The sequence below is a fragment of the Eretmochelys imbricata genome, chromosome 2, assembly GCF_965152235.1.
Source record: "Eretmochelys imbricata isolate rEreImb1 chromosome 2, rEreImb1.hap1, whole genome shotgun sequence".
Lineage (NCBI taxonomy): Eukaryota > Metazoa > Chordata > Testudines > Cheloniidae > Eretmochelys > Eretmochelys imbricata.
Window position 1 is genome coordinate 229,414,613 of NC_135573.1, and position 23,989 is coordinate 229,438,601.

General features: G+C 42.1%; 1 protein-coding gene across 1 annotated transcript in view; it reads left to right on the forward strand.

The window, feature by feature from the left end:
• The first annotated feature begins 360 nt into the window (after nucleotides 1–360).
• Nucleotides 361–23,989, forward strand: part of LOC144260723 (macrophage mannose receptor 1-like) — an 84,042-nt gene continuing 60,413 nt past the window's right edge. The window contains exons 1-7 of the mRNA XM_077809435.1: nucleotides 361–421; nucleotides 5,842–6,243; nucleotides 7,749–7,922; nucleotides 14,457–14,621; nucleotides 16,929–17,042; nucleotides 19,066–19,212; nucleotides 22,525–22,707. Of these exons, the coding sequence (XP_077665561.1) occupies nucleotides 361–421; nucleotides 5,842–6,243; nucleotides 7,749–7,922; nucleotides 14,457–14,621; nucleotides 16,929–17,042; nucleotides 19,066–19,212; nucleotides 22,525–22,707 (1,246 nt within the window). The remainder of the gene's footprint in view (nucleotides 422–5,841; nucleotides 6,244–7,748; nucleotides 7,923–14,456; nucleotides 14,622–16,928; nucleotides 17,043–19,065; nucleotides 19,213–22,524; nucleotides 22,708–23,989) is intronic.

Sequence of the window (23,989 nt, forward strand, 5' to 3'; positions counted from 1 at the left end):
CAGTGTCCTCTTTTGAGGGCTGATTTCCTTGGAAAATCACTAACAAAGTCCCTGAAAAACTGCCCTCATCTGTCATCACTTTATCACCTGCCTTTCTGTTGGAGACTCTTCCCTCAGCAGAGAAATTAGCTTAGGAAAGCAAAGTTTGAACTGTGAATTCCTGTTATTTCAAAACACCCCATGTGACAGGATATTTCCTTATCATTTAGAGCACAGAGATTTCCCCTGATCCATCAGCCCTTCACAAGTGCTGAGGACCTGCTACCTGGCTCGCTTCAGAAATATCCTCATGATAGAAACCGATTACAGTTCTTCACCTTTTATTTTTGTGGTGGGGAAGAAAATAATCAAACATTTGTGATGACTCTCTCCCTGCTCCTGGTTTTTCTCTCTCTCATTCAGAGTGCCTTTCAGCTGCTTGGTAAGTCTGCTCTGTCTGTGCTGTGAATGTGGATGTTGGTGTGAAAGTGCATCTGTTCTCATGCTTTAAGACACACTTTGTGTTGCAGAGTCTGATCATTCTCTATTTGTTATCAGCCTTGATGTACACATTTTAAACTAATGTGGTAGAAATGTTTGCCCCTCTCGCTGTGATCTGTGGAATCCTCTGTCAGGTGAAGGGAAGGATTTACACGCACAGCAGTGATGAGCGGGAGCAGAGCTGGGGGGAGGGGCAGAGACAGAGACTCTTGAAAAGGCTCCTTCTGGGGGAACAGTTAGAAGCAGTTGTGACCCTGTCAGAGTGTGGACTGTATAATATGCCCCTTCCTATTCAGAGGAGCCATGAGTTGCAAGTCATGTACACAGCTCTGCTGCCACTGCTTTGCTACTTCTAAAGCAATAAAACAAGATCTTATTTTGGAGTTCTGGAGACCGCTCTTCTATGCCCTTCTCCATTATCTCTGCCGTGCCCCCCCCCCCCAAGTTCTGCTGTCTCTACAAGCTCCTCCCTCAGCTGCTTCTCCTGTTCTCCCTCTTGATCATCTGCCCCCCTTCTCCTTTCTCTCTTGGAGCTCTAGCTGCACTCCCTTACCTTTCCCCACAGCACTGAGGGACCAAGGAGGAAATGCCTCTGGATTTCTGAGAGGTTTGAGCCTAGCATCGTGTAACTTTTAGCCCAGCAGATAGAGTCACAACTTCAAGGCACCTATTTCCTCTGTTCTCTGACCTGTTCTTCACTGAAGAAGCTCCTCTCTCACACCCTATGCATTGGCTGAAATGTTTCCTTTATCTTCCTACCGCTAGAGTTGTTCTTTCTATCCCATTCTCTCATTGGTACAGAAGCAGAGTCCCTTCTTTTCCAGTCTGTGCCAAGCTAAGAATTTGAATGGCTTCAGATAGATCAAGCAGCTACGTGTCTGTCGGAGCCTCTCACCAGCAAAGCACAATTCTGATTTCCACTAACAAGCCGCCACTTTGACTAGATCTGTGACCTCTGTGGGATGTGACACTAAACACTATGGGCCTAATTCTGATATCCGTTACACCAGTATAAAACCAATGTAACTTTACTGAAGTCTGTGGTGTTACTGCTGATTTATACTGGATCAAAAAGGTCAGAATCGGGCTCTAAGTGCCCGAAGTTGCTTATCCGACTTTGTCCAGTGGTAGAATCTAGACTAATCCCTGAATCACACCACAGAGGGGATTCGTGCCTAAATAATGTGCTGTAGGGATATGTGGTGATCTCTTACTTAGCTGGCTGGATATTTTTCAGCAGCTGGATTTGGGGGGGGGGAGTTTGGTGCTGTTTTTGTTTTTTTAAACCTATTTCTATAAATATCTGCAGGTTTATTAGAAGCACAACTCAAAACACACGCACAAAGGGGATTCAGAGGTAACAACAGAGGACCAGAGGTCCTCCAACTTTCAAAAGCTGAGGAACCCTATTTTGTGTAAGCCTCCCACTACTCTGTGAATGATCACAGTTTTGTGTAAATTTGTGGTTAGATGCTGATAGACATTTGGCTGCATATGGCTGTTCCCCCTGTGTGCTGGCCCAGCCCTGCGCAGACAGCTGGCATGGCAGACCTTGAGCGAACCGCCCAATGACCACACAATCTGTTAAGGGATGAAGGCACCCAGCCAGGTTTATTGTCAACAAAGCACAGTACTAGTATCCTGCAGACTCTACCTGACCGCTAATACATGTAAGCTAGTAACAATGGACCAGCTCAGTGAACGGTGTGACTTTCCGTTCCTCTCTAGGCCAGACAAAGATACTCCCTCTGAGATGCATCTTTATACCCTGATAAAAACAAGTTAGTTACTGCTCCCTGACATGGCTAGTTATCACCCATCACCTCGTACATGTTGGTTCGATCAAAACATCTCTGTTGTTTACTGTCATTCTGACCTTATCTTTTAGGAGGGGTCCTTGTGTTCCTGTTATCCTTGGGGAATGTTTTTATACCATCCTTGATACTGGGATGTTTTGGTACCACTTGATATCGGGATGTGTTTGCATGAGTACTCTGTCACTAGCACTCCTTAGGAATGTGTATTTCTGCAATATCTGTTCTTGCCAGATTCTGTGAGCAGGTCCTGCCTCATACCAGGCCTCTGATACAAAGGTTTATGTCTTAGGCTCTCTTCCTACTACAATCTTTAACACTGAAAATCTAGGCAAGTTGCATCCACTCCCTTAACTCTCCTACAAAGTCTTCACTGACCCATTGGCTGCTTGGGCCTATCCAGTCTGAGAACTACTATAGTACAGCCTTATTTAAATAGTAGATTAAAAAAATTAATCGCGATTAATCACACTGTTAAACAATAATAGAATATCGTTTATTTAAATATTTTTGGATGTTTTCTACATTTTCAAATATATTGATTTCAATTACAACACAGAATACAAAGTGTACGGTGCTCACTTTATATTTATTTTGATTACAAGTATTTGCACGGTAAAGAAACAAAAGAAATAGTATTTTTCAGTTCACCTAATACAAGTATTAAGTGCAATCTCTTTATCATGAGAGTTGAACTTACAAATGTGGAATTATATACCAAAAAACCTGCATTCAAAAATAAAACAATGTAAAATTTTAGAGCCTGCATGTTCACTCAATCCTACTTTAGCCAGTCGCTCAGACGTACAAGTTTGGTTACAATTTGCGGGAGATAATGCTGCCCACTTCTTGTTTACAATGTCCCCTGAAAGTGAGAACAGGCGTTCACATGGCACTGTTGTAGCCGGCATTGCAAGATATTTACGTGCCAGATGCGCTAAAGATTCATATGTCCCTTCATGTTTCAAACACCATTCCAGAGGAATGACTAGTGACTTCAAATAAGGAAAAGAAAAGGGGTGTTTCAATTGTAAACATTGCATATACCAGTTTACAGTAACTTTGTGTTAACTGCTAGTACAAAAGCATAATAAAAAAATGTATCACTAGTGATGATACTTATACATTTCCTTGTATTGTCTGCAAGTATAACGAATTGGCAAAAGGCAGCAGTTTGTCTCCAGTGCTCATCAGTTTTATGCGGCTTCCTAAAGAGTTGGAAGCCAGAGGACAAGAGAAGGAAACCAAAGAATGGATGAGATAAGTCCAGGTCAGCTTTTTATTGAAACAGCAGGTTATTCATCTCTGGGTTATCCTTCCTCCAAAGAGTATAATTACTTACACCTTGGAGTCTCAACAAAAAATACAATGCAATATATTTTGGAGCTAACCTGGCACCCCCCAAAGTATTCGCAATTTATGTAATTAATTTTATTTACAATTATTTTATTCAATAATTACCAATTATTCTGAATGCCTTAAGTCATAAAAAATAATGAGTCTTTCTTACTGCATATCTGAAAGGGCATTTTAAGTACTGTACCAGCTTTGAATTATGTCATTAACCATCAGACTGAACTGTTAAACAGGGCAATACCAATTTTAAAATTCATGTTAAATGGATCACGGGTGACAAACTCTTGAGCTGTGGGCCAGATCTGCCCAGCTGGATATAGTCTACGGGTCACCATGATAGATTTAGATATAACGTAAAGCACGGGGTGGGAGAGGAAAGGAGAAGGAAATCTCTAACTGTTATGGTTGTGGAGGAAACCTTGAAAATGCAAACTGAGTGTGAACCTATGCATAAGGCCCTTTGTTTTCTGTTTTTACTGCTTTCTACTGAAAATTTCCCAGGTTTTACAAAAGCCGTTATTTGTTATTTTAACCAATCTTCACCCAAATTTTGGAAGTGCTGGAACTCGCTGGACCCAGCTCCCTATCTGGTAATTGCCATCTCTCCTTCTGGAGCAGGGAGCCAGCTCAGAAGAGGAAGAGGGGCAGGAGGCGAGGGTGCCATCTCCTCACACTGTTTCCTCCTCTTTTTCCACCTCCAGGCCCACTCTGGAAGAGTGGTAGCAGCTCAGTTACCTGCATGGCCCAGGTTACCAAGCGGCCATCTCTCCTTCAGGAGCAGGTCAGAAGTACAGAACAAGTCGAGTGCTGCTGCTGTCAATCTCATGCCCACCACGTACACATGACTGGCTTTCTAGCTAACGTGGATAGTTATCAGCATTCAACACAAATAGAAGTCCTTTAACTACTTTTTGAGCTACAATGGGTTGAAAATGAAAAATTGTATCTATGTTTCAGAATATAAGGGATTTTTTTGAATGTTGAAGAAAAACAGAAGAGTGATATTACCCAGAAAACTGTGAAGTTAACATTTTTTCATCAATTTCCAGCCATTTTTTTTTTAAATTGTAAGAAATTCTGGAACAATAGTTCAGGCAGGTGTTAATGACAGTACTCTGTGGTGATAGTTAAAACGTCAACACTGTTAGCTATTTCATTCCGTGTGAAAGCATGTGGGAAAGGAGGATGTGGGGATCACAGATCTGCACAATTTACTTGAGTGATATATCATTTGGGCACCATGAGTGGCTGATATTTGGCAGGTACAACCACTCCCGTTAAAGAAGGAAGCCCAGGGACCTTAGCATAGATTGTCAGGGCATCAGACTCCCCCCCCACCCCCTGAGGGGGGATTTGATAGCTGCTTTCAACTACCTGAAAGGGGGTTCCAAAGAGGATGGCTCTAGACTGTTCTCAGTGGTAGCTGATGACAGAACAAGGAGTAATGGTCTCAAGTTGCAGTGGGGGAGGTTTAGGTTGGATATTAGGAAAAACTTTTTCACTAGGAGGGTGGTGAAACACTGGAATGCGTTACTTAGGGAGGTGGTGGAATCTCCTTCCTTAGATATTTTTAAGGTCAGGCTTGAGAAAGCCCTGGCTGGGATGATTTAGTTGGGGATTGGTCCTGCTTTGAGCAGGGAGTTGGACTAGATGACCTCCTGAGGTCCCTTCCAACCCTGATATTCTATGATTCTAAGGGGAAGCCAGGGCCAAGGAGTCCATGAGTACTTTCAAACCCCACTGAATGGGAGCAATCTCAGAGAGCCCAGAGATTGCGCACAATCATATTTTGAAGAGCTGCACAATCTATGGTGCATGGTGAATGGCTTTTAATGACTTCTGTGGTCACAGCTTTTTTTCTTTTTTTTTTTTTTCCCGCCCTTCCAGTTTGACTGCTGATTTAGGTCTCAGGGTCTGACTCTCCACTGCCTTCCACCTTTTGTATTGTCATTTACACATAGGCAAAATGTGTAAAATCAGAATTAGTAGCATTTTGCGCATACGTTGAATAGGGGAAATGATTACTTAAGGTGCAGGGCACTAGAGAATCATTCCTAGTTTAACTGAACAGTAGATAGGTCTTAACCCAAAGTCAAGCATCAAAAGGCCCTTGCTTGAGTCAAAAAACCTTTACGTCTACCTAAAATCATCCCCATGCAATATTATTGTTGTGGTTTTTTTTGTTTTACAGATACCAAACTATTTTTAATATATAATGAAGACCACAAGCGCTGTGTACAAGTTCTGAGTTCTAGTTCAGTTACAACTGCGAATTGCAACCAGGACAATGAGTCTCAAAAATTCAGGTGGGTCTCTGATCACCAGCTGATGAGCGTAGCACTGAAGTTATGCTTAGGAGTGCCGTCAAAGAAAGACTGGGTTCCAATCACTTTGTATCCGTGTGATAAGGCAAGTGAACTCCAAAAATGGGAATGCAGAAATGAGACCCTTTTTGCAATCCAAGGTGAAGATTTATTTTTCAACTATGGCAACAAACAGGAAAAGAATATTATGCTCTACAAGGGATCAGGAGTATGGAGTAAGTGGAAGATCTATGGAACCAGAGATGATTTGTGCTCCCGATTCTATGAAGGTAATGTTCTGAAAATTAATCTCTTCATTCTGAACTAATTTCTTAGTGTACTTATTAGAGCATTTTGATGCCTATTAATTTTCTTAGTCTTGTAACTGTTCAGTGAGCAGAACTCCCAATGAAATCAACTGGAGTTTTGAGAAGGGTCATTTATTACAGAATTGGGCTCTATTGGTGAACTCACGTTCTAAAAAGCAATTGTGCCAAATAGTAGCACTAATTACACAAGATAAGAATATAACTTTACAAATATAGTATTTAATGCTGCTGCTGTTTGTACGTGTGTAGGAGCGTGTACAGAAACTCTGAGAATGCAAACTCAATCACTGTTATGTAGGCATTCCCTCTTTGGGAATAAATATAGACATATACTCTGTTTATCTTGGAGTTTGTGTAACTGTTCATCTTTTAGCTCCCGGACACTGAAAATTACTGGCTCATTACTTGAGGCAGTTCCCAGAGCGGATATTTGTGGAATATGTAAATAAACTGGATATTTTAATGAATTTAATTGTACAATGTTTTTGTTGATATAAATATATAAAATAATTGTGGCTGCTTCTTTAGGATTTTTTTTTAACACATGAATGATTATGGGTCAGACTCTGATCAATTTCAGATGAACACACAGGAAGGAGGCATGTAAGATTAGCTGCCCTTTCACTGTTTGTCCCAGGGCTGGCTAATCACAGTAGCACTCCCTAGCCCAGGGGCAGAATTAAAGCCCAAGGGAGCACGTTGCTTGAAAGCAGGCAGGAAGGAGCTGGGGTCATGGCCCCACCATCCCTGTGCACTTGACCATTGGTATCTCAAGTGTATACCAGGATGCTCTGGGACAGATTATACTTCCTGAGAAACAGTCTGTCCCAGTACTCCCCCATGGATAATGCTGCTCTGTACCTCCCCCAACACAGGGCTGCATGCAAATCACACACCCACCAGCCCTATGCTATTCATTTAGTTTAGTAAGCCAAATCCTGCAGTCCTTACCAGGCAAAACTCCTTTAGAAATAAATGGGAATTTTAACTAAGAATAACAGAATTTGGGCCATTGTTATGTATAGACCCTTCCAATTCATCATTACATGTATTCTCCCCAACTACTGTAGTCAATAACTGAATTGGTTCATAGAACAAATGTACTTTGTGTTACAGAAGTACAGTAATGATATTCTTAACTGGTAGTAGTAATAGCTCAGCCCTACTGACTTTTTGTATACTTATTAATACTGTACTCTGAAATTTTGAAATAGGAATGCTTGGTTAATTCTGTTCAATGAAAATTTTTAGTTTTTTACTGACACTAAGAACTCAAACTGAATTTCGTCATAGAAAAGGAGACAGGAAGTTTGAGAATAAGGAAATAGAATGTGGTATTATTGGCAACGCATTGCTTGCACAGATTACATCCTGTGGCACGATGTTCTGTCTACCATATTATAACCACAAACTTGGGCAGACATAGGTTCCATATTTCATATTCTTTTATTATTCGATCTCCTTAGGTATGTTTACCTTGCTAGGAAATGCCAATGGAGCACCCTGCGTATTCCCATTCAAGTTTGATAGAAAATGGTATGCTGAGTGTACAGATGATGGCAGGTCAGATGGCTGGCTCTGGTGTGGGACAACTGACGACTTTGATGCAGACAAAAAATATGGATTTTGTCCGCTGAAATGTAAGTTTTGTATGTTTTTTAAGACTTTCTGACATCGCATATTATTTAGCAAATTAATAATGCGGATGTGTCCCTCATTTTCATATCTTTACTGTACTATAAAAAATTTGAATTTTGTTATGTTTTTCACGGCCTTGATGTTCTTTCTAGGGAAGCTTATTAAATACTACATATATGTAGCTAGGACCCAGCTGTAAAAAGTACAGCCTCCAACTGCACCCATGCAAAATTATGAAAGCGTGTATTTGAGCCTGTAGTTATCAGATTTGCTCGTGTAATAGGACAATTAAACACAGATACTGTACTGTGTTTAAGCATGCAAAAAGGTATCTGCATAATTTTGAGCAGTAGAACTAGAAGCTAGGGTGTTGTCTTGAAAATGTGACCCTATGTTGTAGAAAAAGATGCAATTTAAACATAAAATGGTGCACACAGTTTTGCAGAAAACTTCTATTCAGTGTATTATACTCAAGTCTATTACTACTCAAATACAATAGTATGTCAGATTGCCTGGTGTTTTGTGATCCTGTAAGGAAAAAGCCAACTGCAATGTATAGTCACAGTTAAAATAAGGAAGCTTCACTCTAAATTTCCTGACTTTAGTGCAAGTTAAAAACCTTAGTTTTTTATTTAAAATAAAAAGTACAAGATAAAATGTATTTATTTAATCATCCTAATGCACTTACATTGAATGACTGTCTTTTTTTAAAAAAAGGCTGAAGCTTCTTCAAACATTTAAAAAGCTCACTTCTGTGTTGAGAAAATTTCTCGTTTTTATTACCTCAAATGTTAATTGGTAATTGTTTCAAAAGAGTCTCTGAAAAGAGGAGTTGAAAAGGAAATGCCCTTTCATTTTTAACTATGATAAAAACAAGTAATGAATAACTGAGTACATTTTAAAAAAATAATTCCAAATTGCCAAGCTAGATTTCAGAAGTGGATCATTTGGAGAGATAACCAAGTGAGGAACATTATATCTTCTATAGATTTCTATAGGATGATTCAAAAACCCTTTAAAGGGATGATGTGCTTTACAGGATTCTGGAGGAATTTCCATAGATCCCTATTTAGTTGTTATTGAACCCTACGGATTTCAAACTTGGTAATTTCTACAGGACTTGTCCAAAAGGTCCCAAGTCTTTAGAAGGCCTTTATAAACTTGAGAGACACTGAAAGATCACTAGGTACAAGCTACTCCCACTCGTGAAATCAGCTAGATTTACTGAGCCCTTGCTCCTCTGGCCTGCCTTCTTTCCACCGTGAGGGTGCTCTTCCTTTTTTTGGCCCAGTGCTGAGGGCCCTTTTTCCTTGTTGTGTTCTATCAGTAGAGCGTCAGCTGACTGTAGCCAGAGCCAAGAGAAACACCACTGTGTGGTGCTGGGAAAACTGTGGGCTGTGTTTATTCTGCCTTGATGACAGAATAAAACTAGAATCATTTCAGACAGGTTAGGATGTAGAGGTTTAGAACGAAAGCCTCATCTCAGCCTCATTTGTAGCATCATGACAGTGTTACCATAATAAAGTTAAGACTCTTTGAGAAAACCACAACAGTTACAGGTAACCATGCCTTCATTCTTTAAGGCACACTGTGCCTCCTCTTGTCTGCCTTGCATAATTTCCTCACATTGCCTTTCAGAAGAAATAATATTTGAAATTCTTTTTTTCCTCCATGTCAGTAGCAGCTCTCTTAAATTCAGTACCAATAACATTGCAAACCTTAATCCCATAAAGACATCACACTAAACAGGACTCACTTTATGTGTTAATTGCCTAGGACAGGGGTGGGCAAACTTTTTGGCCCGAGGGCCACATCGGGTTAGTGAAACAGTATGGAGGGCTGGGTAGGGAAGGCTGTGCCTCTGCAAACAGCTTGGCCCCCGCCCCCTATCTGCCCCCTCCCACTTCCCGTCCCCCTCAGAACCCCCAACCCATCCAACCCCCCCCCCAGCTCCTTGTCCCCTGACCGCCTCCTCCCAGGACCCCTGCCCCTAACTGCCCACCCGGGACCCCACCCCCTATCCAACCCTCCCTGCTCCCAGTCCCCTTACTGCTCTGACCCCTATCCACACCCCCGCTCCCTGACAGGCCTCCGACCCATCTAACCCCTTACCCCACTCCTTGTCCCCTGACCGCCCCCTCCCGGGACCCCCATCCCTAACTGCCCCCCCAGGGCTCCACCCCAATCCAACCCCTCCTGCTCCCTGTCCCCCCCAAGGGACCCCCAGACTCCTTGGGACCCCACCCCCCATCCAACACCCCCCCGCTCCCTGTCTCCTGACTGCCCCCGCCCCGAACTTCCGCCCCATCCAACCATCCCCTGACTCCCCCCAGGACCTCCCTTATCCAACCCCCCACCCCCGCCCCCTTACCATGCCGCTCAGAGCAGCTGGACAGGCTTATTGGAAAGCCTGAGAGGTGGGCGGGCAGAAGCCATGTGGCTGCAGGGGAGGAGGGACAGTGTGGGAGGGGCCGGGGGCTAGTCTCCCTGGCTGGGAGCTCAGGGTCCAGGCAGGACGGTCCCGTGGGCTGTAGTTTGCCCACCTCTGGTCTAGGATGCTCTAAATAAAACAGATGAGGCAGCATCTTGAAATTGTTAAAATGGTATTTGGTTCTTTGACATAATTCGCGAAAATTCATTCAGATGATTGTTTTTGCAAAGAACTGCATTATGTTGATTGCCTTCATGTTTGCTTCCTGGTTCTTCAGTACTAGAATTAAATATGATGTTTATTTGTTTGGTACATTTTAATTAAAGACAGGCCTGAGCTGCAGAATTCGTATTCAGATCCAGTTTTGAACTCACCATGTTATTGCATACTGTTTGGATCTAGGGTTTACATCTGAGCCTATTTCAATCCTATGGGTGGGAATGCTCTGGCCTAACAACTTCTTTGAGCTGTATTAACTCCTTTGTAACAAAACAATTGATTTGATTTTTTTTCATCCAAAATAGGCTTTCTTGCAAGTCTTGACAGATTTTTTCTAAAATGCCCCAAAGCCATAGTGGACTGTAAATTGATGTTCTTGGGTATCAAAAAAGGTGGTATTCATGGCAGGCTTAGTTATATCTAAAAGCTAAAGAATAATAGCATCACAACAGAGCTTTTTAATCATGGGACAATGTACTCAAATAAGAAAGGGCTATTACTCTGTATTAAACTGCCCTGAGCAGCTATATAAATTGAATGTATTCAGTGCAAGCAACTAAACTATTACGTTTTTTCCATGTAAATTTAGTGCTCATAAAAAAGATGCTGGCTTGACAGCAACGGAGACGACAACTCTGTTCACAGAACAGTCGGGAGTGGGGAAGCTTGTTGCTATTTGTGTGTGTGTGTGTGAGAGAGAGAGACAGACAGACATTTTACAGATAAATAAGACATAGTCCCTGCCCCAAGGAACTTACAATTGAGGTTAGATGGGACATTATGTGGGAGAGCCAGAGAGCACCTCAGGCAATGGGGCTTGGGAAGGAGTCTTGTTATATAGTGTAAGGTCATGAGTGGAGCTGGCTGAACAATTAACCATAAGCAATTAATTTTGTGAAATTGGATATCTCTGGATCCACTCACAAATTGTCTGTGAAATACCTACCATTATTACAGAATTTTTCACTGTTGGCAATTGTTCAGCTGTTTACTGCAAACAGATGTTTAGCCTATGGATTGCTCATGAACAGTTCATTGCAAGTGTATTTGTGATTTGAAACTTGTGCTGTATAACTGGTCACTCAAGTCATATCCTATTGTTTCTTTTCATTCATGTGGATGACCTAACATTTATAAACAGTCAGAGGGACCTGATAAATTTATCTGGGTCTTGGATTCTCTCAGCGAGAGGAAGGGGAAGAGCACTTCAACGGAAGAGAGCTAGGAGATAAGCAGAAGGCAGATTTTGGGACACTTCAGACATTTTTTTGTTTTCTTTTCTACCTGAGACAGCACTGTGTTTAGCCACATATGTGGAGTCCATATATAAAAATAGCTGGGTTCCTTCCTGACTGTGGGAGAGATATAGATATAAGCCAAATTTATTGGCTGTGTAGCAGAATTGTCTCTTGATTTCCTCTTGTAATGATGCTGCCCATGGTGTGACTCTATTAAGCATGCTAACAAAAGTGTCCGTTGTCGTGCTTGTTTTGAGAGTGGTAGCATCTGTATACTGGGAAGTGGACTGAGACCACTGGCTTCCTCTCCGTAGACCACTGAGCCGCTGGTAGATGGTAAAAATGTTACTACTATTACTGATACGGGCTGGAGTTGAACTTGCAATCTTGTGGTGACAGTTTGTGCTGTTGATAAGTCCTCCAGGAAAAGTAGAGAGGACACGCTTCCTGTACTCTCTAAATGCAGTCTTTGGTTTCCCATGACACTGTTCCTGCTTGGAGCAGAAACAAAGAAAGTAGCTACACAGAGCAGCAGAAAGTTTGTGACCTGATTTCTGTACATAGTTTCTGTTCCTAATAAAGGGTTTATCTTGACTCTGGTCTGCTCATTGCTAAGATGCAACGAAATGTTAACATCCCTTGATGTTATATCTACTATATAATTGTGGGGTGCTTGTTCTGACCTGTAAAAGTTCACGTTGCATTAGCTTCCATCAGAGCACTAACTATAACAATAAATATTTGTGCTCACTAATAACTTTCGGAAACAGGGTCTTTAGGGCTGAAATTTTCCATGCTTGGTCTCTGCCCAAAGGTATTTTTTTGTTTTTTTGTTTTTTTTAAAGATTGAGTATTTTTGAGAATAAGGAAAATGTGACCTTATGACTTTTTTGGTAAAATATCTCTGAGGCCCTCAAAGACAAATACTGCATGGACTTGCTCTGGAGGAAATGGCCAGGTTTCAGTGAATTAGAGGTGTTTGAAAATTGCCCACTGAATGTATGCAGCAGAGTTGTGTTTGTTTATTAAGTGTGCACCTTAAGAAAAATGTGTTGTACACGCATGTGTAATTAAATTAGTTTAAACATTAAATCTGCATCATTCCCAGAAATCGTAATCTTCCCCTTCTTCCTGAAGTTCTGGTACTCTGGGTAGCTCCAATTCTAAAAGATTGCTGAGAAGGCTTCTGAGATTCAGGCCTGTGGAGGCTGGAAACCTTGTAATTGAGTTGTTCTAAGGGTATATCTACAATTGGGAGATGTCATTGTAGTCTGTTCAGATCTAACTAGATAAAATCTAGCTTGAGTAACAATGGCATTGAAGCCTGGGCAGCTTCCCTCAGTCCCAGGGTTCAGAACTGAAGCTTTGTTCTGTGACGCTCCTAAGCTCTGCAAGACAAGAGCTTTTGGAAGATTTTAACCATAAAAAAAAATTCCTTTGATTTTCAAATGCATTTTCTTTCCTATCCCCCTGTAGTAATTGTCTTGTAGAAAAGTAGCTGCCAACAGGCCAGAGCATATTAATGCACCTAAATTTTTTTAAAAACACTTCTTATCGTGTCAAACGTATTTTTTGGAAAAAAATAAGTAGTAACATCCGGTATGATTTAATTTTCTTCCTGTTACCTCAAGTCAATACTCGCTGTGCCCCAGTTCAGGGTGCTTTTTTAAACAGAACATATGATACTAAAAAGATTATTCTTTCCTGTATTCATAAAACATCTTGGACATGGTCTTGTTTTAGATACTGATATTAAAATTTGTCAATTTCCAGGAAAATGTATATTGCAACATATATTTTTGTTTCTAGTGTGTCAGGCTAATTTGAAACAAAGCATTTTATATTATCTGCAGGCTACCAGCTCCAATTCAGGAAAAAGTGGAACTGGCTACTGACCTACTGACACTTAACATATACTCTCCTTTGTCTTCAGTGTTGTTTATTGTAATGCTTTTCTCTGATTCGCACACTAAAGTTTTCTGAGCTCTTCTGAGATAGGAAAAGGAAAAGACCCCTTTCTCTCAACTGTTTCACAGCTTACAAATGGAGAGCCTCTGATTTATGCTGCAGGAATTTCAGCTCTTTTCCCATGATCAGCAAACATACAAGTTTCAACTCTTCGAGGCAAGAATTTTAGCACAGTCTAAGGCTCGTATTTTATTACTGAAAAGAAGATTCAGAGTGAGAAAATTAGAAGAAGTTAGGTGATGTAGGCCATTAGGCTCTGTTCTGTCCCATCATCCAGAGGCATTGTCTTGACTTGGAAAAGTGGTCAAGTTGATTCTCGCTTTGCTAACCCGTTCTGGTTAAGCCCTACCTAAGCCCAACCTTTTCCCTCATGTAGATGCAAGCTAACTCCTCAGCATGTTTTTAGCTGGTCATGTTCAAGCCTAGACAGGGGCTTTACACTGCCTGAGTAATTGGCTAAGAGTCTGGCCTATTATATGTAATGAGTAGTTCAGTCAATTCTACTGTCCTGGCTTAGCTATGGACTATATATATTAATACACCTGTGATCCTCAGATCATTTTAGATCTGCCCAGTACTACAACAGTGGTGTTTGTACACTTAGTCTCCATAATTTATTCTATGTTTCATTTGGGTCACTCATAGAAACCAACAATAACATACCTATCTTATCTCTACAGTTAAAGGCATTGACACACTGTGGTATACAGATCCATTGACAGGAGTCCACTACCAGATAAACTCCCAATCAGCCCTAATGTGGCACCAGGCAAGGAAAAGCTGTCAGCAACAGAATGCAGAATTATTAAGTATCACAGAGTTGCATGAGCAAACATACCTGGCAGGTAGAGTAATAAAATGATTACTACTGCAAATGCAGCAGTTTTTTTTATTCTGTACATTTTAACTATTACACTTATATCGCACATTATATCTTTAAAGTACTTTATGCATGTTAATTCATCCTCATCATACTGTGAGGTAAGTAAGAAAATATTCTGAGCATGTTACAATAGCCAGATGACAAACTTGCCTGGGCTGTAAGTGTCTTCCATTTTTTAAGCTTAGAAAAAGGATTATTTTTTCTAATAACTGTATCTAATAATATTTATAGCATATTTTCCATTAAGTTTTTATTTTTGAGTTAAAAATCCTGTCGAACACAGAAATCATGGCATAGGTAGGACCTCCATGGTTTCCTGACACATTAAGTTCTTGATTTATTGAACCTCGTCAGATTTCTTTTAGATTACCAGAATATGAACAAAAACAACAGGGAGTCTGGTGGCACTTTAAAGACTAACAGATTTATTTGGGAATAAGCTTATGTTGATAAAAAACCCACTTCTTCAGATGCATGGAGTGAAAATTACAGAAGCAGGCATTATTATACTGACACATGAAGAGAAGGGAGTTACCTCACAAGTGGAGAACCAGTGATGACAGGGCCAATTCGATCAGGGTGGATGTAGTCCACTTCCAATAACTGATGAGGTGTCAATTCCAGGAGAGGCAAAGCTGCTTTTGTAGTGAGCCAGCCACTACCAGTCCCTGTTCAAGCCCAAATGATTTTTATCCACAAAAGCTTATGTCCAAATAAATCTTTTAGTCTTTAAGATGCCACCGGACTCCCTGTTGTGTTCGTGGATGCAGACTAACATGGCTACCCCCTCTTAGTTGCGAATATGAATAGTCTTGCATCGTATCATCTAGCACAGGGGTTCTCAAACTTAATTGCTCTGCAACCCTCTTCTGACAACAAAAATGACTACCCAACCCCAGGAGGAGGGAACAAAGCCTGAGCCCACCCGAACCCTGCTGCCCTGGGTCAGGGGGGCCAAAGCTGAAGTCCAAGGGCTTCAGCCCAGGGTTGGGGGCTTGTAACCTGAGCTTCAGCCCTAGGCTGTGGGGCTCGGGCGTTGGCTTCAGCCTCAGCCCCCAGCAAGTTTAATGCCAACCCTGGCAACCCCATTAGAACAGGGTTGCTACCCATTTTGGGGTCCCGACCCACAGTTTGAGAAGTGCTGATCTAGTACATATTTAAATTGCATGATTGAGAGCATCAAAGGCATTTTGTTCTAGATATTCTATCACCATGATACTATACTGTTAGTAAAGCAGAAGTAAGTGACCCATATCAGTGCAATGTTTTTTCTGAGACCAATGAAGCCCTATGCTAAAATTTGACATTCAGTAGTCAGTCAAGTAACCTTCCAAAGCCTCAAAGTAAGAGGTAAACTATAGAATAATAGGCTCTAAACTTGCTAATGCTTACACGTGTGAGTAGTCCCATTGACTTCAATGGGACTACTTTTACTGGAAGTTACTTATGTGTATAAGTGTTTCCAGGATTGTGACCATAATCTGGAAATTGATTATGGTGATACTGACTTGATTAGTAGCAGGAGAATGTTTGTAGACCTGAAAGCAGGTGAAACAGAAGAAGGTGCAAGTCTAACTAAAAGAAAAAGACACAGGGATTATTTTTAATGTCTCTTGATAAAATATGAATAGTATTTTTGCATGCTACAATATCTTGTACATTTTAAGCTCTTTAAATATTTATAGTAATGTATTCCTGTTTTTCAATGATGCAGGTTGTGCAAGTGGATGAGTTAATATTTGGTGGTGGAATATTCACTTTTGCATTTCTGACCTATTGTGATTTAAACCATGCAACCCTAATGGAATATTAACATAAATTTTGCATTTTATAGTGTCAAGAGTAAAGTGGTTAGTCTTATCTTTGTGTGCATGTGTTTCTAGCAGGCACACTTAAAAAGGTGATTCAGTTTTAGATGCATTACTCATTCTAGCAAAATTCCCGGTACTTAAAATTGGGCATACTGCTGGAACCAGTAATACCTTTACTACTAAAATGAACTGTAAGTGTCTCCACTGCTTAAACTTCCCATACTGCCAAATAATTTGAAATAAAACTCACTTAATCCGTACAAATTCTGAGTACTCATGCTTTGTGCAGGGTGCTAAGCGATGAATGAGAGTGGATGGTGTTCAAGTCCTCAAGAGACAGGCTGGCTTGAAGCTGCAACAGAGCCCTTCTGCAGCCACTACCCAGTAGACTGGAATAGCATCTGCCATTGTTTTGCACCCCCATGGTGATCTTTTCTGTCTTTCTCTTGGTTATCTAGGATTAACTAGGACTTTGAGTTCTTCTCTCTGGTTTGGTCTTAACAGTTTGAATTTCAACAGTGGATGGCAATGGAGTGGTGGTAGCCCTTTCAGATACTTAAACTGGGTTCCAGGTAAGTATAAATAGGTTTGGTAATCAATTTTAGAGGCAAAATTTTGCTCTTAGATCAATGTAGTGGATTTCAGCTCCAGTATTCTACTCTTCCTATGTACATGGAACTTGTTTAACTTGTGTTAAAAGGAGATGAATGAGGACGTACAACAGAACTCATCTCGTGTTTCTCAAGAACAGAATTCTGCACTTAATAATTCAAAAATAAAAAATAGAAATCATAGCTTCTAAACCCAGAAAAATGTTTGAAAGCTCTATGGTATTTATATTTTGTTCACATGGCATCTAAATTTCCCATATGTCATATCCTATTTCTTGCCTTAGATATAATTAGCAAACTGCTGGTTCTTCATAGAAAACTTTGAACTGTGTTCTTGTTAGAGATGATGTTACTTGTACATTTGTCCTTCTTTTTAAAATATTTGGGACATTTCCATGACCACAGGACTTTCTTTTTTAAGCATAAATATGTTCCAGTGCAGTTAAATACACGAATCAATAGGATATGAATCACTTTATTTTAAGCAGCACAAAAATATTAAGTTCACTGGGTGAAATTCTATAGCATGTGTTATGCAGGAGGTCAGATATGTACAATAGTGGAGAAAGGAATAAATACTACCAGCTGGTGCAAGTACCTCCCTGCTAGTTATATCTAGTACAGGGGCTACACAGGGTGCAATATACTGAGTGCACCACAGAAAGAATCTACATGCCAGCCCCACATAGGTTGGTGGAAGGCTTTCATTGCTTGAGATGGAGGTGTACCAGCGAAGGGGACTGCTCATGGTCGTAAGACTTACATCCACTATATGTGTTTGTAGGATCAGTAGCAGCCTGGCCAAAATAAAATAAAATTAGATAATGAAAAAAACTCAGATTTTATATGGTAAGATGCCAACACATGGAGCTAGCCTGTGCCATTCACAGGAATATGCAGGGTAAGAACCAGTTTTCAGTTGAATTTTCTCATTTATTAAATCAACTTGCTGATTTTTATTTTATTTTTTATTTTTGATAATGACACCCACATCCTAGGGGAATGTGCATCATATAAATGAAAATACTACTAATAAAGTAATTACTGTGATAATAAAATAGCAGCAATAACATAAAACAATTTCAGTTGAGCATTCTCGCACATTAAAAAGTATTGCTTTGCTGTGATATATGAATTATATTCGTATCTACTTGTGTAGATCCTACACCTTTGGTGTTCAAAGGCTGAAGAGAAAAACAGGATTAGTGTAATAATATTAAAGCGGATTCAGGAAAACTTCTAATTTACTGTAGTGATTTAATCATTATACAGGAGTTTACTACTTTTCTCCTATAGGGTCCCCCCCGCGCCCCCCCCCCCCCCCTTCCTGGAAGTTCCTTGTTAGCTTCTAGCACAAATATCCTGTTATTGTCATTTGTTTGGACAAGCTGGCAAGCAACTTTTCAGATTGTCATCCGTTTTTGCAGTCAGCTAATTAATTACCTACCAAGTCTTTAATGTGAAAGTCAAACCATGGACTTGGCCAGTCCACTGCATCTCATTGAACTGGTCCTTTTCCTGGGCCTGGTAGACTGCCTCTTGTGCTCCAGAGTCTATGCATTCTTCTTTTGAAAAGGAAAAAAACAAGTGCCTAACCCTTGCAGTCGTAAAGAAAATCTTCAGAATCTAAACTGGTTAATAATCGGAGTGTGTAGACACCCTGGAAGAATAGCTTTGAGAGGTGTGAACAACCCCATTCATCTCAATCAACTGTTTACTCTGAATTCTAATTATTATCTAAATGTCTGCATTGCTAATTATTTCATTGCTGATCAAAGCAGACAAGAGAAAAAGTTGTTGGCATGATGGGGAAATGATTCTACATGTGTGTATTTTAGTCTGATCCCTGCGGATTCATGTTGGTAAAACAGTATGGGAATGAAATGACAAAAAATTACAGAGTAAGGGCCACAAAAATGTTTTCTTTAGATAGTGATGTGCTTATATGAAAGTTCTCTGGTTTTGTATCTATTTCTCATCAAAGGAAGTCCCGCTCCAGAGCCTGGGAAAATCTGTGCAGCTTTGAATCCTGGAAAAGGTGCTAAATGGGAAAACCGGGAATGTGATCAGAAACTTGGCTACATTTGTAAAAGAGGAAATGCCACTTTAGAGTCTTTCATTATTCCTTCAGGTAGGCTGGTTGATAAAATAAATCAATAATGGCAATTATTTTAAATGTGATGTAATTAGAGTCTGAAAAGATGAGGAAAGAGTAAGAGTGGCCTCAGGACTCTGCAGCTGATCGTGTAAAGGAAGATCTCACCTTTGAGTGAATGGGATTCCACCCCTCCTCCCACGGCAGTCCTGTCCCACCCACTCCCCACACAATTTGCCTTCTCCTTTGGCCTAAATCCCTGGACTAGCAGAAAGTGGCTGAGTTCCCTTTTCCATGTGCAAACAGAAGGGCCCCTCTGTGCACAGTTCCTGGGGGAATGATGTGGCCCAGAGATGTCGTTGTCAGTACCTGAAACAGGTTAAAGTATTTACTTTGAAAAAGGACAATGGAATTGTCTAAAACCTCACATTTTCATTTGCTGAAGAGAATCTTTTGCTACTTGTTATCACATTTGATACCTTGTAAAATAAAACTAAATACACTTAAAATGCTACAGCAACACAACTGCCGTGCTGCAGATGCACCTCTGTAGTGCTTCAGCAAAAATACTATCTATGCCTATGAGAGGGGTTTCTACATTCACTGTAATTAATCCACCTCCCCAAGAGGCGGTAGGTAGGTTGACGCTGTACACTGTGGCTAGGTCAGCCTAGCTATGTGTCTCAGGGGTATGGATTTTTCAAACCCCTTTGAGACGTGGCTATGTCAATGTAGGTTCCCAGTGTAGACCAGCCCTAACTTGCCAAGGCATTTTGGTATCGGGTGGCAATGGAATTTTTTAGAGAGAGTATTTTAAGAAGTATTTGTTTCTTAGAAAGAAGCATGCATATAGATCTAGAACCAGTTGAATGTATGTAGTGAAAACACAAGGCAGCACTGGGCAGGAAAATACCACCTAGCTTTAAAGCTATTCCTTTAAAATCTCTCTTTGTGCCATCTCCATATTTTGTCACTGTTTCTGTTCCCCTCATTATCCCCCCTCTCTTTCCAGAAAAATGCCTAGATGTCTCCTTAAATCCATATGGTTTTGTTTTCAGTGGCCTTTACTGCTAACCTTTTGACCAAAATGGTCTGCCTGAATTTCCAAACCTTTAATAGGTTCCAGTCCTGCAATCTACATATACAAAACAATATGCCTGCATACGCAGGGGTGGTAGGTTTGTAGAATTTTTGGTGGTGCCCAGAACAGGTCCGGGTCCAGGTCCTGCCCACCCCCCACACCTACCTAAGGCTCTGGGAGGGAGTTTGGGTGTGAGAGGGGGTTTGGGATGCAGGCTCTGGGACGGTGCTTGGGTGCTGGGTGCAGGCTCTGTGCTGGGGCAGGGGGTTTGGGGTGCAGGCTCTGGGAGAGAGTTTGGGTGCAGGAGGGGTGCGGGCTCTGGGAGGGAGTTTGGGTGCTGGATGTGGGCTCTGGTCTGGGACGGGGTTGGGGTGCAGGAGGGGGTGCGGGGCATGGGGCATGTGCCTCCTCCCCGCCTCCCTCCACAGGTGCAGCAGCTGTCTCAGCCTGCCCCCAGCTCCGCTCCCTTGTAGCCAGCAGCGGCTGGCAAGGGAGTGCAGTGCGGAGCTGCAGGGGCAGGCAGGGATGTTCGGGGGAGGCGTGTGGGGGCAGCAGGCGAGGCCGGGGGTCGCTACGGGGGAGGTGCGTGGGGGCGGCAGGCAGGGCCGGGGGAGGTGCGCAGGGGAGAGACCGGGCCCGTGGGCCCTGAATTTGGTGGAGCCCGTGCACCACCAGCCCATATAACTCGCTGCCCCTGTGCATACGAACAACAGACATCAGGCCCTCAGCTTCCAAATCTTTTGATGATCTAACCTTTTTTTTTTTAGTCCCTCTCCCACTTCGCCAATGTGTGGTCAGTGTATATTCATATGGAACACTGAACAATTCTTTAATGCTGGCTTTAATTAAATTATGCCTTCTAAAATGCTCCATCCCTAAGGTTGTATCTACACTACAAGCATGGTGGCAGCACAACTGCAGCTAGGCCACTGTAGTGTAGACGCTACAGCAACAGAAGGTAGGTTATACCCCTCATTATAGTTTGTCCACCCCCTCGGAGGAGGTAGCTTGGTTGACAGAAGAATTCTTCTGTTGACTGAATGGTGTCTACACTGGGGTTTAGGTCGGCGTAATGACATCTCTCAGGGATGTCTCTTGAGCCTTGAGAAATGTAGCGAGTTTGATAAAGTATTTGGTGCAGACAAGGCCTAAAGCACTTAAGAATGTACTTAAATTACATGGAAATTAGTGGGACTTAAACACATGTTTAAAGTTGCTTTCCTGCAACTATTGCTTTCCTGAATTGGGACTTAGTGTTACTATCACTCTACTGCCTAGTTTAACTTGTATTCTTTTTTTTAATAATGGTGACATATCTGCTAGTGATCAGTCTTGAGAAAACAAAGAACTTCTGAAAGTATAATACTAATTGATCATCAGAAATAAACTGTCCATGAAATACTGACTCGCACTGCATCTATTTTCCTGGTGAAGGAGCTGCCACTTCATTTCTTATGCTTCAGATTTAGCATCACCATCTCAGCGTAGCAGTAATGTGGAGGAGTAAAAGAAGGGAGACAAAAGTTCCTGACCACAAAGGAATCCCTGAGTAAATGCGATGACAGCAGCAATATGGTGCTGGCAGAGATGCACACAGTAAAGCAATTTACTAAATGTCCATTGGGAGTAAGAATCATGGAAGGAAGCAGGGTGTGATCTTCCAAAGCGCTGTGTATCCTCACTTTGATGTAAAGGGTAGTTGGTGGCACTCGGTGCCTTCGAGGACCCGGTCCCCAGAGAAGGAAGGAAAAAGTGGCCTAGGTCCCAATCCAACGGTGCACTTAAGCACATATTTGACATTAAGCGTGTTGGTTAAAGTCAATGCTGGAGATTATGGGTTGCATCTAGCCAAGCTGTGTATATGGGTTATGGGAGAGCAGAGTGCTCATTACATGACAGTCTATAACTAAGTGCAATCCAAATGATAGTACTGCAAACTGCCCAAACAATTTCAAGTACCCGTGTAGCCCTTTACTTTTGTAGAGGAAGAGGATTTTCATGAACTCAAGGAATATGCTGGTCTAATGCTGCAAAAATCTGTTTTTCCACTAGAGGACCACAGCAATCTAGAACAATAAATAAATAAATAAATAAATAAAAATGGGTGTGGCAAAGTCTGAGGGCTTCAAAGCATTTGGGATGACAGACTTTGCATCCTGACACTGATACGTGGATCAGCAGGAGACTATTAATTCCATGTTTATGTAATTTTCCTCTCCCTTTTTTTTGTACTGGTCTGAAATCTTTCATTGTCATTTTTCCTTCAGAGACTAATGTGCCTATTAAATGCCCTGCTCAGTGGATGTCATATGCAGGTCATTGTTACATAATTCAAAGAGACACCAAAATATGGAAAGATGCCTTAACTTCGTGTAGAAAGGAGGATGGCGATCTGGCTAGTATCCACAATGTTGAAGAGTACAGCTTTATTGTCTCGCAGCTTGGGTACAGTGAGTATTTCTACAGAGCCCTGCCAATATGTATATTGAAAAATGAACAATCTTCTAGTAATGCCCCAAGTACACTAGGTGCACTTCAGAAGTTCCAAAAGCTTGAAAGAATCAACTTGTACCAGAGAGATTCCTTATCTTTAAAAGGGGGAAATCCAACAAAACCAGTAGAATCTTTCAGAACGGTAGAACTTTCCATGTGTGTCTGATGCTGTGTTGCCGAAGAATGACGGCATTGCACCTTATGCGGGGTGGGGAGGACATTGTCCGGCTTGCTGGGGGAGAGGGAATAGCGCTTTAGGGGTGGGAAAGAGGTTCAGAGGCTGCTGCAAAAGGGGAGGGGTCAGTGTGGTGATGCTGACTCATCCCCCAGCAACTCGAAGGCCTGGGGAGTTGAAAAGGGACTAGCCCAGTGGGAGAAGGCTTTTTCCATGCACCAAGTAGAGCAGCACCCTCCCTTCCTCCCCCTGAAGGTGGCAAAATACCAGGTTTGGTCTGGACTTACTGTGGGTGTCTGTGTGCAATATCCTTTCATGGGGGGCTGGGAAGAAATTTTTCTCTCACCACCAGTTTGGCCTAGGTGGAGTGGGGTTTTGTTCGCCTTCCCCAAAGCAGGTTCAGGGAGGGCTTTGTTATGGTGAGCAGGGACGAGAGTTGCAACTGATTATGTAAGTGTGTGTTGGGGTGTCCAGTGCAGGTAATCCATAGGGAAGGGATACAGTGACCCATAGGTGATGGGCATAAGAAGCCATGGGAGCCTAAGCCTCCCCAGACAGCTGGCCTGTCGCCTCTGGAGTGCGCCGTCACTGAAAGGGTGCCCTGGCTGGGGCCCCACTGGCGCTCTGCCCCGAGGCCCTGCCTTCCCTCTGCCTCTTTCCATCCCTGCTCTGCCCACAGGGAGGCCTCTGGGAGGGGGCGAAGAAGCATGAACGGTGGGTTGGGAGGGCTTGGTGTTAGGGGGCTGAGCGGGGCCACAGGTGGAATGTGGGCACGACTTTGGGGGAAGGAGGCTGAGCAGCAGTGGGCCTTGAGGCAGGGCCACAGTCCGGGCGCACCCAGCCCCCTCAAATGGAGGAGTCATGCACCACCCATGCAATGACCCGATAAATGGTTTGGTGAAGAACTTAGGTGTTGGTTATAGGAGCAAAAGGCGGGGTGGTGTTCGGGGCTCCTTTGACTGGCACAGCAGGGAGCCAACCCCCTTTCCATATAGCCCACCTTAACCCTCCTTTGAGGCAGGGGTGATGGTAAGGTCCCAGCTGGGGGACTTGGATGAAAAAAG